Below are 15981 nucleotides of genomic sequence, written 5' to 3' on the forward strand. Positions count from 1 at the left end.
TGAAAGGGTTGAATTAGTGATTCAGTGAACTCCATTTTAGTAAATACTAAACAAATGCTGATAACAAATTTCCGTCTTTTTCAAATCCATTCAAGTACAGTCAGGTGCATAGGTTTTTGGACAGTGACACATTTTTTGTAATTTTGTCTGCGTATTTTACCACAGTGACTTTTAAATCAGGCAATCAATATGTAATATAATTGGATAATTGATTGCCAAGAAGTTTTTATTTTAGTTATTGTTGCACTGGCAGAATTGATATGAGGTTCAAAGAAATGTAGGTGAAGAAGGCCATCACTAGGCTTAAAACCTAAATAAATATATCAGAAATATATATTTTTTAAAAAATAGGAGAAATGCACTTGCAACAAGCTCAAATGGCCTGGAAGACCATGGAGGAGGACTAAAGTGAAATTTACAATATCTAACCCAGAAAAACCTCTAGGAAATTCGCATGCATTTGTCAAAGTCAACAATCATAAGACGGTTTCATTAATGTAAGTAAGTACCGAGGATTTACAATAGGGTGTAACTGAATGGGGCTGCAGTAAATGCATGGCAGAGCATCTCAAGACGGTAAGCATAGCATTTGGTGATGTCCATATGGTCCGGACTTCAGGCAGGCATTGACTGTAAAGGATTTTAATCCAAATATGAAAAACAATCTTGAACTTTAAATCTTGATGTTTGTTTGTTCAATTAACTTTGAGCTTTTAAAAATTAGTTATGTGTTCCTAAACAATTCATGCTAAACCCTTGGAATTAAAACTGAGGGTCTTGTTTGATTTAAAATCCACTGTTTTGGTGTACGAAGGCAAAATTCTCAGCATTGGGTCATTACTCGAAAACTTTATGGACCTAACTGCTTAACATTTGTTGTGCTACCAGAAGTTTACAAGCAAGCTCATGATAATTCCATGCTGGACCTTGACCTAGCAAGATAAATTTGGGAATGGAAGATAAGAGCACTTGTCCCTCACTCTTTAATAACAGTGAAAGAGACTTGAGCAAGACTCTCAACAGCTTATTAATTCTCCAGAGTGGCTCACTGACCAGACTGTTGTCAAGGCCAGACCCCTTAACGCTGATCACAATCTATAGTAGAACTGATACGGATGATACCTCTGTTTAAGTTCCTTAGTGCTCCATTTGATGAAGGAGTTGTTATAACTATTTACTACATCTGTGGTCACTGGGTGAAACATTTAAATGCTATATTACCTCAGGAAAGTGAAATGAAAATCCAGTTTACCTTTTTCCAATATCTGGTATCTAATTAAACACAACTGGCTCTTTAGCTACAGAGCTAAAGAAGAGCTACTAAAGAAACCTCTTGGATGAGAGGTAAAACATCTTGAAAATAAAAATTAAACAAGTTCAGCTGCCACATTTTCAGTCTCCTTAGACTGGAATGGCCTGGATGACTGAGAACCTACACAGACTTTTTTGCTACAGGTTTACTCCCTCCCTGACTTTACCATTAGCTGCTAGTATTAGCTTCTGTTGCATTGCTTGAAAACAACCATAGAAGCAACATGGTAAATGTGTCTTTGAGTAGTTATTTTGTTTTTCAGTCTCTAAAATTTTCTAGGAGAACAAGGTGCCACATTCTAAATTAGATTTAAGGACAATACCTGTAATTTGAAAGATACTTGCCTTGGCCAGTGGTACAGCTCATCCATTTGTCCATCCATTCTCTTCCACTTATCCTTATCAGGGTTGCTAAGGTAGCTGGAGTCTATCCCAGCTACCTTAGGATGAGAGGTTGGGTGCACAGGATGCCTACTGATACCTATGGTATCAATTTCAAAATCCTACATTATGTCAAGTTATTGCATTTACAAGATTTCCAGAAAACTTAACCTCCGACTTTGAAGTTGATTGAGATTTGAATTCATCTGAGATTTTTAGTGGATACATGTGGTATCAATTTGAAACACCTACATTGCTTCATTTTCGAGTTATCACATTCACAAACTTGGGTGTCCACATTCTCTGCCTGCCCATCCAAGACCCCATCAGCCTCTTACATATGAAGGTAAGAATCTAATTTTAAGCAAAATTCACATTTGGTTATTTAAAGAAAATTGGCTTGACCAATTTTTTTTATTATCGTACTGCAATAGAAAGTTTATTCTGAATGGATAAGCAGGACAAGAGACACATAAAACAATTTACCTGATTTTGAAGGTAGAGTAATGTGTAAATGTCTTGAGCCATTCCTTTATAGTATAGGAAAATGGGAAACAGTGATTGCAGTGACTTATTGAAACATGAAAACATACATGGAAATGCAGTATATAAGGCAAAAACTGAGTTTGTACACTTCTAACGTGAATGAAAGTCAACTTTATTTTGTTCTTTGTCGAGATGATCCCTCACTGCTTCAGTAATGTTGAGATCCAGACTATGGAGAGGCTAATCCGTGACTAATAATGTCCTATTGTGCGTTTTTCTATCCATGTATGCTTTTACTACAATGGCAGTGTGTTACCACACTGGCTGTAAAAGGCTGCTTGTAATAAAATCCCTAAAGTTGCAATTTAAAATTAATTCTTTGCTAAGATGTCTGTTATGAGTGAACACTACAGTGGTTCGTCGCTTGAGTTAGGTGCCTTTTTTATGCTTGAATGATTCATAGCTCAGCGTTGACAAATCCAAAAAAAAGTATTCCTCTGAAAATGTTCAGGTACAAGGACTGGACTGAAAATGAGTGAAAAGCAGCCATCTAAAAAGTTGAAAGACCTTCAAAAAGCAAAATATTTTAAAGAAAAGGGGTGGCTCAAGACTTTTGCACAGTACTGTATGTGGCCATTACCACAGAAAAGGGCTGCAATCTTCTGAAACACCACTAGAGGGAGTGCATCTCAAAAAAACATACGTGTGTGTGTGCCATACTTCTGCCGTTGGTCAAAAATAAAGACCATAAAATACTTAAACAGCTACATGATTCAGTCTGAATTTCCTGACGGATTATAAAAAAAAATAAATATATGCAGTACAAAATAAAATATCTATATCAAGTAATCCACACTTGTCCACATTATTTATTAGTTACCTCCAAAATAAACACCAGATAAAACAAGATGTCCTACAAGCACAGAAATGCACTCTTATAACACAAGAGGCACCTGTGTGTTGTCACACATTAAACCTCGGAGGACACTGTGTTTAGTTTATTAATAGTGAATTTGGAAAATATGTTGAAAAATCGTACAGTACATATACTCAAGTGAGATTAATCCAACATGTGATGGAGGCACAAAGTAGTGTCATACATAGCAAAATTTACCATACGTTTTCTTTTTTCATTTCTAAAAGTAATAACAGTTCTTTTCTCAAAAAAGGAATAAATACAAAGTAACATGACACAATAAATATGTAGCTTTATCTCAGTAACATACAGTAGAACTGAAAATAGCATTCAATATCATTTAAGCAGACATGAGGTGATTGTGCAATGTGTACAGAGGTAACATAAATATATAAAATAGTGTTAAGTGCTTTTAATACTAAGGGTATTTTAATAATTAAGTAATGGGTAAATGTGAAGAACTAATGGCTCAAATGCTTTATGATTTGTGGCTTTTAAAAATACAAGTAAGTCTGTGTAATGTAAAACTGTATATGAATGTAGTTGGCACAGTAGTTTTTATGATACAGATTTGACATCAGTATTATACATATAATAATATCTAGTCTAAATCTAAATTCTCATTTGTTATAATAATCTTGCAGCCAGTGTAATATATTCAGTGTAAAACTATAAATTCTCACATTTGGTGAACAAGGACAATAAGCTCTACAGTCATTTTCATTAAACTAATTAGTCCAATTTTTACTTACATTTAATATATTCTGTACCTGTAAAATTTAATATGATGATGATAAAATAAAGTATACTCTGAAATTACTTAATTTGGCTATAAATTGTCTTTTTTTGGCACGCTTCACACTACACTAACACGGCAGACAAAAATGGAAACTAAAATAAAAATAATCAATAAATGGAAATAGTTTTGTTTATTAAAACCTTTAGTGTGTAGTCTAATACACCACTTTGTATGTATCAAACGTATCAAACTTGACTGCACCAAATACTGTATCACGGACCTCTCGATGAAACGCTACACAGCTATAAAATGTAATGGCAGACCATGGGTACGTAGAGAGAGGCGGGTGTTCGGATAGACAAATGTGTTTCATCATAATAAAAATATCTGCATATGTGTCACCTGATCCAACCCATCCCTGTGTCAAAATGTGACAGGACATGACCGCATTAATGCAATCCTTCGATGAGCCTTAAGCGTCTGTGGGCTTCCTGGAAAGAAACCACACCTTCATTGGCTCCTTCTTTCCTTTCATGGTGACCGGGCCCCGATACTCCAGATGAAACTGAGGGTCGGCATTCTCGGCAGACTGCAAACACCTGCAATACAACGCTACATATCACACAAGCTGCACACTTGCCGTGCTCACGTTCACAGTAACTAGGTTTGTTTTTCCTTGTATATGCTTCATGTTTTATGTCTATTAATGGATATTTTCTTAAAAGTTAAAAGAATAAAAAAAATTCTAGCAGTACAACTGATCCTGAAAAATAAGGAGACGCTGCTGCTCACCGGTACGTATATTCAGACACGTTTATTTTTCCTTTTTCACCCGTCGTCTCTGTACGGCTTGTGAGGTTGACCGTATTTCCAAAAAGGCAATATCTGGGCATCCTCTGCCCAATGACTCCGGTCACCACCTCTCCTGTGTGGATCCCAATAGTAATCTGAAAAGAAAAGAGAAGAAAACGTGATCGAAGCACATGTTTACACTTTAACCAAAGCAAAATAAATGCTGCAGTTACCTAAAGACATCCCTGCTTCTTTCCAAATTTGCAAACTTAACTTTAAATACATCTCTGCAGCACAGATCATTAGTTATCTGCTGTACATTTATTTGTAAAACAGCACACAACAAACCTTATTTATTTACTTAATAACTATGGTAACAAAATTTCCTACTTTAAATCCCGTGTACATTATAACTCAAGGACTTGAATAAATAATTTATGCTTTATAGAAATAAATTGCAAGTTTTGTGTTGGCACAAATTCTTAAAGCCATCGACTGACATGTGGTTGGTAAATATAAGGTTGACTTTGCCTGAGGTGTCTCCATGCACAAAATTAAAATTTCCTTGTAGTTTCAAATTTGCAGTAAACAGTTCCAAAAGAAATCCCCGGCAATCAAGAGACTAATATTTACACTTAATCTTATAGGCACTTCAGCACTTGCTGCCATCAGAGCATGAACATGCCAGGAGTGTTTGGGACAAATGAGAATCTATTTTAAGCCACAGGATCGTGAAATGATTTGAGTCTGTTTCTGCTACTAAGCCAGGCCCCTCTTTAGCCAGTGCCATGTCTGAAAATAAACAGTCTTTTGTTAACCAGACACGATTTTCCAAAGTTAAGTCTCAACAGTCATTGATATAATAACAATCTCCAGCACTCACTTATACAACTTCTCATTGCTCATTACTTCAGCACAAAAATACATTCCCAGATGCGCAGGTATAATTATTCTAAAATAAAAATGTGTATATATTAAGTGTAATAGAGTAAATGCCTGACACATTAATATGGTGCACTAATATGAGAATTTTCAAACTAATATTAGAAAGCCGACAGCGCTCCAAAAAAATCATCTGTGCCAAAATAACAGATGGAGTGCTTAGAAGCTGAAAAATAATTAAATGTGAAGGAGAACAGTTAGACAGTCAGCACATCACCACACAGAGATAATCCAACAGCTATATAACAGACATGTTAGAGAGACAAGATGAAATGCATGCAATGACATTATTTTCCAGTTAGTCCTTTTTTTGGTCTATTTAATTTGTTTTAAAAAATCCTCTGTGCACTAAAGTCTACACTGTTACGTTCTTAACTGTTACAGCCTGTATGTAAAAATGGAATTATAGTTTTGCATTTTCTAATTAATTTCTCTATTTCATTTCATTTCTACCTTTTTTTAAAATGAAGTTTAGTTTTAGTTAGTTTCCAGAGTGTTTTTTTTTTCAGTTTCGGGTTTTTTTTCCCAGTTTATAATAATATATTTTAGTCTTTTTACTAAATTAATTCATGTATGGAAGACATGTCGGAGGCAAGCGCTAAGAAAATCAGTTACAGTAAAAACACATCATTTTTTAAAAGGACTTGACTTACAGCCTCATAGTCATCCAAAGTCTCAATAAACACATCCATCAAAGATATAATAAGATTTTTTCCAAACTATCAAACTCTCAAACTAAGCATGTTTGCTTTATATTCTCTTTTTAGTTTAGTTTTCAAAGTTCATTTCAGTTAGCTTTTTTTTTTTTTCTTAAAAAGTCTATTTTTTTATTTGAAGTTTTTTTCCACATCTAGTGTTAGTTTTTAATTTAGCTTTTGTTTACGATAAAAGTCTTGGAGCTGACAGGTCCACAGTAAACTGTCCACAGTGAGTGACTGAGTGTGTTGATTCTCTGCCACCACAATTAAATTTGAACAACACCTGAACTGGCTTTAGACTAGACAGACATATACTACTGCCACACTGAGCTTCAGCAGGTGGAGGTAATGTTTCCTACACCTTCACATTTTCCTTTGCTACCCAATCAAACCAGGACTAATACAAGAAATCTTTCCTCTCACATGCATTAACTTCCCAATTTGGGAGAAATTATTCTTATTAAAACCAATTGTTTTAAAATCAAATCATAAACACACTTTGATTCACTTGTGATGATTCATCGTTGATAATCGCGATCAGCGAGCGAGACCTAAAGATTACACTCGCCACTACTGCCTTAAGGCACAACAAAAGTGACGGCTTTGCTGCGCTCTGGTGTGGTTTAGGCCAGTTACACACCTCACAATTTTTGTAACATGGTGGGCAAGAGTGTTCGAGGAGATCTCTACAGGCACGCCTATAATCTATCAGTGTTGGAAGCAGCTAAAACTATAGAAAAATGAATATATCCTGCTAATTTTCTCAGCAGCAACAGGTATTATTTAAGGTCAAGCAAAAGTACTGTATAAAAAGTTGCTCAGCTCACATTTAGTTGCAATACAATTCCACACAGATAATGAAGTATAATATGCAGAAATGTTTTATTCTGAAACCTGAGATTCATCTCACACCTGCACTGGTTCATCATCCACTTTCACTTGTCCAGCAATCTCCATCATGTCGAGAGCAAGGTGGCAGATCGACTTTGCGTGGTGCGTGCACGGCTCGGGCAGGCCACTAACCGTCATGTACTTATCACCGACTGTTTCCACCTGTATAAAGAAAATAAACCAAAACATTTTCTTATTCTCCACATGAGTGATGTCATGACTTCTTTTTTCTTTTCTGCTTCTATTTACTTTTGCTTCATGTAGAATGATTTGTTCCCACTGTGCAATGGGGGGGTGGGGGGTGTTCCAATGTGCTGTGCAGCCAGAAATAAACTGAAACACCCCGAGATAAACACTTAAACACTTACATCAGCTTTAAGACATTCAGGGACTCTTTAAGCCCTGTTAAAACCCCTGGACCACCTAGCCCTTCAGCTTGTAGAGTAAATATTACTTTTTTTGGTGACCCAGTGCCTGAAGCCAATCTCATGGAAGAGGTCTGTTTGACTTCTGAAAGTGCATTCTTGTCTGAAAGCCTGGAGAGTAAATCTGTTGCACGAGGCCTATAAAATGGTGCAGTGCCATTGTAAAACTACACCCTGTTTAGATGTTGGTACTACCCTAAGTTAACTGATATAAATACTCTGTAACTGAGTTGCATGTGCATAATTGCATAATATTATTCAGCAGCTTAGTGCATTACAGCTGCAGAACCAGACCTCCAGAGTAGAAGCAAAACTTCCTCCTTTCAGGCCTTTTTATTGACCACAAATTTACACCAGTATGCAATATTACGTGATGGTAAAGTTCCTGCTTCTGACCTTGTATACATAAGGGTTCTTCCGAGAGTCTGTCAAAATGTCAAAGCGTGTGTAAACATCGTTGAGCAGGTTGACGATCTTGATGGCTCCTTCAGCTGAGGCGTGCTTGCTGCAGAAAGCATTGAACCTGACAATGCCACTAAAGAGGATGGTCACGTTGTCATAGCGCTTTGCCGGCACTGGGCGCTTGTGTCGCAGCTCATTGGCAACAGATGGTGGCAGGACAGAATAGAGCAATCTGAGAAGGAGAAGAGAAATGAACATTCTGAGCGAGAGCACGGTGGTGCTGGGGACGCCGGGCTGAAGTCCGTCCTTTGGATCAGCATTTTGTTTGCACAGACACCACCTTTTGGTCATTTTGCTGTGGAAGCTGCTTTCAGAAAGGAGGGTGGTGTTTCTATGGTAACTGGTTAGATCATGGCTGCCTCTTAAAAGCAAAATACCTTCCTTGATGCATCATAATCTTAGGATGAATGATGCATACAGATGGCAAACTCTAAAATGTATTCATAAAAAAATAGTATATATATACAGCGCTTAAATACATATATTTAAATCTAAAATAGTTAATATTTTATGCACAGCCTTGTACCTCTAAGTTAAAAAGAAGCAAAAACAAAGAGTGATGTAGCATCTAAAAAGGCAACAACAGTGCAGCAGCAGTTCTCTTAAAATTTAGAGAAGCCATGAATTCAAATCAATGTCTGGAGCCCGAGGCAATCTGAGTCCAGAGAATGGTCAGAATAATAACGTGGGAATCCAGTGGGAGAGTGAAAGTCTTTTCCTAAGAGAAGATAAACTGCTACAGCGCTCTTAATAAAGATCACACTCCACCCTTCTCCGTCTCCAGCTGTCACCCACTGCTGTGACAAAATAGAATGGCAGGCCTTTTTCTGACAGGGACTGAAGAGAAGCTTAAATATCAGCCCCTGCTTGCCCTGCTGTCATACATCCTTAATGCAACTTTATTGTACTGAGACCTGTGTCTTTCTGTATTGTCGGTGGTTTGCCCTTAAAAGGGAAAACTGGTTAAGGCTTCTCTTTATCTCCCTACTCAAGACTTATAATAAACAATCTTTTTTTATCATTTTTTCCTAGCAAATGAATCATGACAGTGCTATTAGAGATTTATAGTAGTGAATTTGGATACTACACACAACCTACAGATAATGACATAACTAGAAAATGTAAATGACATCATTTAATACTTTCTTTTGTTTAAATAAAGTGAAAAAATGAAGGGAGACAGGCAACATGGGTTAAAGCTGCATATACTAGCTACATTATAATGTCAAAAAACTGACTGAGAATTGGTGGGTATAATACCTGTAATTAATGAATATCTGACCCCACACTGTACTTAAAGACTACTTTAATGAAAATATAAAAACAGTCAAACCTATCTGTCTTTTTCTTTTCGTCCTCCAGGGCTCGGAGTGTGTGCTGGAGACGATCCGTCAAGATTTCCAGCTCTTGGGTCAGTTTGTACTCCTCACGAAACTGCTCGCCCAGCAGCACCAGGTCGCGCGTGGCGTCATGCAGCGGGATGTCACTTAGGTAGAGTCCCCGCCGTGTAAGATCGTCCAAGTTCATAACACTAACCAGAAAAGTAGGAACAGGTCAACAAAGAGAGGGCAAAAAAAGTGAGAGTCATAAATTATAAGAGATTTTTGCAGAGTGAAGCTGCTGGAAACATTTGATTTGTGTCTTGCTGTTCTTGTTCATATCAAGAGGTATTATAAATTATACAGGACATAAAAAATGAGACATGAGCAGTGAAATCATCATCCTCTTGTGAGGGCTGAGAGCACTGTAATGTTTCCAGATAAATGCTGCTTTTTGTCTGGTGAGGTCAGACGCTGGTCAGACGCTGTGCTGTTCGGATCTTTTCTGGTCAGGTTGCATCTCGTTTTCATTCAGTAGCAGTTAAAGTCCTCCAAGGCAGCAACCTTTAGTGAAAACACTCATCCTACGAGCTGCAAACTGCCTTCAATGTAAGGGGACAAGACCCTTTTAACCCTGCCATCTCCTGGATCGAACAGTTTACTAAAAAATTCTGAATGATTACGTAAGAGCTACAGAGGATAACGGAGGTCACGCTCTGGCGATCTACCAGCCCATTGTCATTTCCAAAAGGCCAAGAGGAAAACACTTCTGAGTATTCTGGGTAATTGCTTGATTAACAGAGTGTGTAACTACATGGAAAAAATAACCTCATTTTCATTAGTGAGATTATAACAGATCTAAATTACAAGTAAATCAAAAACAGATCTTCTGTTGATGTCTCTTCTACTTTTCATCAATCATTTTCTTGCTCTAATTAACTAAACTTAGACGTTTTACACAGAATACTGTACACTATACACTGTTAAAGGATAAGCCTTGTAGTCATCTAGACCAGGGGTGTCAAACCACCATATATAGCAATGTTAAACTTCATGAGACCTTACAGCACAGTGAAAACACATAATTGTCTCCTTGGTTTTTGCTAACTGATGTTTTTGATGACTCTGGTGAGCTTCTTTTTTCCCCTGAAGTTAGATCTATTTTTATTGTCGACACTTTGAGTGTGATTTTTGCAATCTTTAATGTTTGCATATGACCAGTATGTCCATTATTCTCAGATTCTCCAGTTAACTTTGTCGTTTAAACACTCTGGCTGTTTGAGGGGACCTAATTAGTCTCCGTGCATCTAGCATCAGCATCGCCAGCTGGACATAAGAAATGCAAAATGCACAACGAAAAACATTATTACAGATGTCCAACAGTATATCATCAGTGAATATCTGGAGGACTTAGACAGAGTACCACCATTAACTCTGTAATAGACTCCTTCTGACAGCAGCTCTGATTCAAAGTAGCATCCACTTCACCTGTGTTACATTACAAAACTCTTCCTTTAAAAAAATCAGCTTTATTTCAAATATTGGTTTGTCATATTTCTGCATTTACAGAGACAGATTATACTTTGCTGTAAGTCAAAACCTTGAACCTTTAGATTTCAAGATGTCTTCACCTGAAATCTGAGCATTCTCATTCTGCGGGTAAAAGTAACATTTTTCTGGTGTGCATATTCAGTCAAGGCTTCTGCGACTGATGGCTTACCTGGGTGAGCAAAGAAAAAGGATGTTCTCAGCCTCTGGCAAATAAATCATCTGTCCTTTCAGTCTCAGACAGCTGATCTCCACCCCCGTCAGCTCGTCCTCATTCTCTACAGTCTCCACATTCAGCAGGCCCTCCTGTCAGGATTACATCCCTCTTGTGAATATTTCATGATGCAGTGCGTTCATCTCTAAATGTGCTTCCAAACTGGGTGCCAGTTTAGCTCACACTTTATTTTTAAATCTGGCTTTTCACTTTAAATGTTAAAAATTTCAGCGCTCATTACATTAAATTAATTTTGATTTTATTGTGTAAAAAAAAAAAGTAAACTCCTCTTTTTTCTCAGGGCTTACGTAGCCATGTAGCTTATGCCCCAAGAGTGGCAGTGCTTCAATGATCAGTCTTGTCACAATTAATCTGAGTATAGGGGTCGGGCCCTGCAGCTATTATTTTGTCACTTAAGAATTAACCATCCCATGAGAAACCAAACCACACAAATTTTAAATTTGAAACTATTTTCTATTCTTGCTTTATTTTTACCTTGTGACTTTTCATTTGACTTCACACTGACCTCTGTGCTCATAAAATTAGCTTTTCAGATTAGTCTTTTCTCTGTTTCTCCCACAACTTTTTGTCTATTCTGAAAATCAACAAAGGTATATTCTAACTGTGCTGCATGACCCTCTTTGCTCTATGCATAAACATAAGCATTGTAAAACTGTACAGTAACTGTATAGCTTCTATAAATTGTAAGGTTTTACATTTTGTCATCATTGATTTAACAAAAACTGAGATAAAACAATGAGTGAAAAATGCATACACTCAATGATGTTGTAGATTTAGATTCATTTATGGACAGCTCTCTTAAGGTCCAATAATAGCATTTCAGTCAGATTGGGGTCTAGACATCTTCATTCTTTTCTTTTTCAGCCATTCTGATTTGGATTTGCTGCGGTGTGGATCATCATTTGAGGTTGAGTTTGAGCCAAGCTTGAGCTGTTGGGCAGGTTGACTCACATTTGATTCTAGAATACTTTGGATTACAGAGGAGTTCATGGTCGACCCAATGGTGCCTCAAAGGTGCCAAGATCGTGTGGCTACAAAACAAGCCCCAATCATCACCACCATGTGTGGCAGTTGGTGAATTAGGTGTTTTGTTGGTTTTCACCTAACTTGGAGATGGGCATTGTTCCAGAGGTCTTGTGGTTTGTTCAGATACAACTTTGCAAATTTAAGCTTTAAGTCATTTCTCTTTAGAGAGAAGAGGCTTTCTCTTGGCAACCCTTCCAGACAACTCATACTTATTCAGGCTCTTTCTAACTGTACTATCATGAACTTTAACATTAGACATGCAAACTGAAGCCTGTAGAGTTTGAGATGTAGCTCTTGGTTTTTTCTGCAGTTTCTCTGAGCATTCCATGGTCTGACCTTTGGGTGAATAAGCTGGGAAGTCCACTCCTGGGAAGAACTGTCTTGAATGTTTTCCACTTGAGAATAATCTTTCTCACTGCTAAATGATGGATTTTAGAGTGTTTGGAAATGACCAGAAAACCCTTCCCAGAGTTATGAGCAACAGCATTTGCTTCTCTGAGATCATTTCTGATGTCTTTCCTGCTGGGCACTATGTTTACACTCACCTGAATGCTCCATAACAGCAAAGAGCCAGAACTTCTACTTTTATAGAGATGCTCTCATTTGCTGTCAAACAATTGATCGAGTGAATTTGATCATCAGCACCTGACTGCTACTTACCCTCTTAATTACTATGAAGCAGCACGGGTACACTTACTTTATCACACTATTTCTGCATTCTGGTTTAGTTTTTTGTTAAATAAGTAATGTATGTAAAAGGTCAGGTGATGTTATTTATCTGAGGTTGTATTTACCCAACTTTAAAACTGGCTAGGGACCATATTATCTTAATTATGTTTTGATACCTAAAACCTTAGAATATAGACATGGTATACTCACTCTTTACTCTTGAATTTACATATTATTTCTATTTGATTATATGCTCATTGCTCCCTGCATGGCAACAATTTCCTTCTCCTTTATTTTTTTTCACTGAGCTCCACAGCATCAAATTTTACGGCGCTTCTAAAAATATCAGTGACCTTATGAATATTAACACACTGTTAACACATTCTTTCAAACCGCATTTTAATTAATTAGACTTTGGTGTATTTTATTGATCTATTTCCTCTGCTAAACTAATACATGAAAAGTGATTAGCCAAACGCACTCGTGCAAACATACATGTTTCATACATACCTTGCTACGAAGAACGAAGACAGTGTTGATGTGGGAAAGGATGCCGTGAAAGCTGAAGTCAATGTGAGGACGTACCAAAGAAAAAACTGAAGGAAGGATACAGGTACCCGGCTGGAGCTATATGATAAAAATATCCATATGTTAGTAACATTGAATTTATTCTTTATATTAAACTATAGCATTATTATTGATAATAAAAGACAAAGCAAATATTTAAAACATAATTATTTGCTAATTTCTTGAAATTCTGAGTTTGGGAGAACTGAATGTGAATGCAGACCTGTGGCAGGACTCGGTATATGGCGTTCCCACACTGTGTGAGCATCAGGTCCTTGTCAAACATGAGGTGGAATGGAAAGGCCTTGCAAAATGTGTACGGGCTGATTCGAGTCTCCTGCGTGCCGTTCTCTTCAAAGCCATCGAGATCTTCGTAGAACGCCTCTTCCTCTGACTCCTTCTCCTCAATCAGAAATTTGATGTGGTCACACTCCTCATTTTTGGGTTGGATCATCTGCAGCACGTGAAGTTAATCAGTTGATAACATATTGACGACACTGATGCAAGACTAACTTTGTTGCACATCATTAGAGCACTATGACGGCCTTAAAGAGAAATCTGAACCTTAACGTTGCAATTTTCATTTCATAAACATAATACCAATAATACCAATGTTAATTTCGCATTTATTATATAGAATTAGGCGGGTAATAATGACAGAGTCCTGTGGCTTTATGGGCATAAGGCATGCTGACGTCAACCTGGTGTCTCTGCACCCTGTTGCCACAGCAACACTGGCTAATATTTCCAGAAATTGTGTGTCACATTTGGAGCGTCTGTCATTTTCTGTGCTTTCATTATAGAATTGCTGAAAGATATTATCCTGTCTGTATAATATGATTAAGTTTGGGAGAAAATGTCACCGACTGAATGAAGAGGAAAAGCTCAATCTAAACACAGTAGACGTCTGAGGGGAATAACGTGCTGCAGGGAATGGTACAGATTAAGGCTGAGGCTTTGGGTGGCCTACAATTAAAAAAAAAACAAACGTAACAGTTTTTAATGCTGGTTTGTTAGAAAATTTTAATTTAGTGCTACTGAGATTAGCCTGGTTAAGTTAACATTTTAAATGTGGCTTGTTCTTCTATTCCCTCAGTCATTTTTGGTTCAGCCACAGTGAGAGAAAAGTTTTTAAAAAATGAGGAGCAAGAATAAAACTCCTTGGAAGATTCCCACCGTCTCTATGCTAGAGACTCTATATCTTAGATCTAAAAATATCCTGTGACTCACAGACATTATCCAAAAATTCACTACTCAACTGCAGCTGTCACAGTGTTCCCATTTGGGTATTTGAGACGTTTCTGTTGTTTAATCTTCACGTTACAGCCTCGCCATTTATATTGTGTGACAGAGACTTACACATTCTGACACAATGCAATGCAGGAACACAAGAGTGCCTTTGAATATTGTACCGTAAATTAAAGGGGAGCGAGAAGAAGTCATATCCGTTCATTAGCAGTGACAGAGTGAGCCAAAGAGTCGAAGGCTTCACGATGCACAAAAAGGTAACAAAAGCAACAAAGGAGACCTTCATCTCTATCTCTGTTCCGTGGATTTGCTGAGCGACGGTTTTAATGATGCCAATCACTATGTCTTGCAGGCCTTCTCTCTCCGAGTAATAGTGAAGAATTAGATTGTTTCCTTTCTCTGCATCAGTGCAGCGAAACGAGGGAGCCCTCATCCCGGGATAAATGGTGCCCAGGTGATCGTGGAGAGCATCCAGATTCTGAAAATTCAAATCAAAGAAAAAAATATGCAACAGCCGATTGTAACACCAACCTCTATGTTGTGCAAATAGAAGAAGTTTAAAAGGTGAATAAAAAAATTAAAAGCTCAGCTGGGTGTTCATCATAAAACCTCATTAGACCACATATGACAACAGTAAGTTATCTTTAACTATTATCGCATCATGTGATCACTACTAAAAAGAAAACACACATATACACCTGCACAAAGAAGCTGCACTCCCCCACATCATGATTTGCTTCTGCCCTTTGAAGTGCTGCTCCTCCTCTACTTGTTTTTTGTGAAAATGCAGACTGCGGGCCTCATGCAAGAACCAGCTGTACAAACAGATGTCTTACAAACTATGAAGGGATAGGCTCGTTTCTATGCAGGGTGAAAATAGGCTTCTTTCACAGAGTGCGACTTAATCTGAATGAATATGATTAAAAAATCCTAACAAACTTAATGCAAAATGAAGGGCACTACATCATAATCATCCTAGCACACCAATTTACTGAGAAGTACTATTATCAGCATATTTTGTCACAGCTGATTATACATTTTAGTAATTACTGAACACGGGATGGAAAGCTCGTGGATGATGTCTTCTATCATGCTGCTGTACACAGCACTCTTACCCTTCGTACTGTAATAAACGGAAATCTAATAACCCAGCGACTGTTTTCGCTTTGACCTTGCTTTCTTTTTAGTACCTGACATCACACAGCCTAAACTATAATTAGAGCATCACTGTGTTGCACTGAAACATCTACTCTTTCTAGAGGTTTTGAAGTCTTTTAAAAGAATACTGGCATTTCTTAAGTTTGCTGATTTCTGACAACAGAATGC

The 15981-nt window shown here is 37.4% G+C and overlaps 1 protein-coding gene across 1 annotated transcript in view; it reads right to left on the reverse strand.

Moving 5' to 3' along the window:
• Positions 1–3029: 3029 nt before the first annotated feature.
• Positions 3030–15981, reverse strand: part of gucy1b1 (guanylate cyclase 1 soluble subunit beta 1) — an 18445-nt gene continuing 5493 nt past the window's right edge. The window contains exons 5-13 of the mRNA XM_005726789.1: positions 14936–15133; positions 13631–13861; positions 13351–13467; positions 11083–11216; positions 9377–9574; positions 7978–8215; positions 7178–7318; positions 4626–4780; positions 3030–4432 (exon numbers count right to left, since the gene is read on the reverse strand). Of these exons, the coding sequence (XP_005726846.1) occupies positions 4306–4432; positions 4626–4780; positions 7178–7318; positions 7978–8215; positions 9377–9574; positions 11083–11216; positions 13351–13467; positions 13631–13861; positions 14936–15133 (1539 nt within the window). The 3' untranslated portion in view covers positions 3030–4305. The remainder of the gene's footprint in view (positions 4433–4625; positions 4781–7177; positions 7319–7977; positions 8216–9376; positions 9575–11082; positions 11217–13350; positions 13468–13630; positions 13862–14935; positions 15134–15981) is intronic.

This window comes from Pundamilia nyererei, unplaced genomic scaffold (genome assembly GCF_000239375.1).
Source record: "Pundamilia nyererei isolate P.nyererei 1_Seehausen unplaced genomic scaffold, PunNye1.0 scaffold00022, whole genome shotgun sequence".
In the NCBI taxonomy this organism is placed as follows: Eukaryota; Metazoa; Chordata; class Actinopteri; order Cichliformes; family Cichlidae; genus Pundamilia; species Pundamilia nyererei.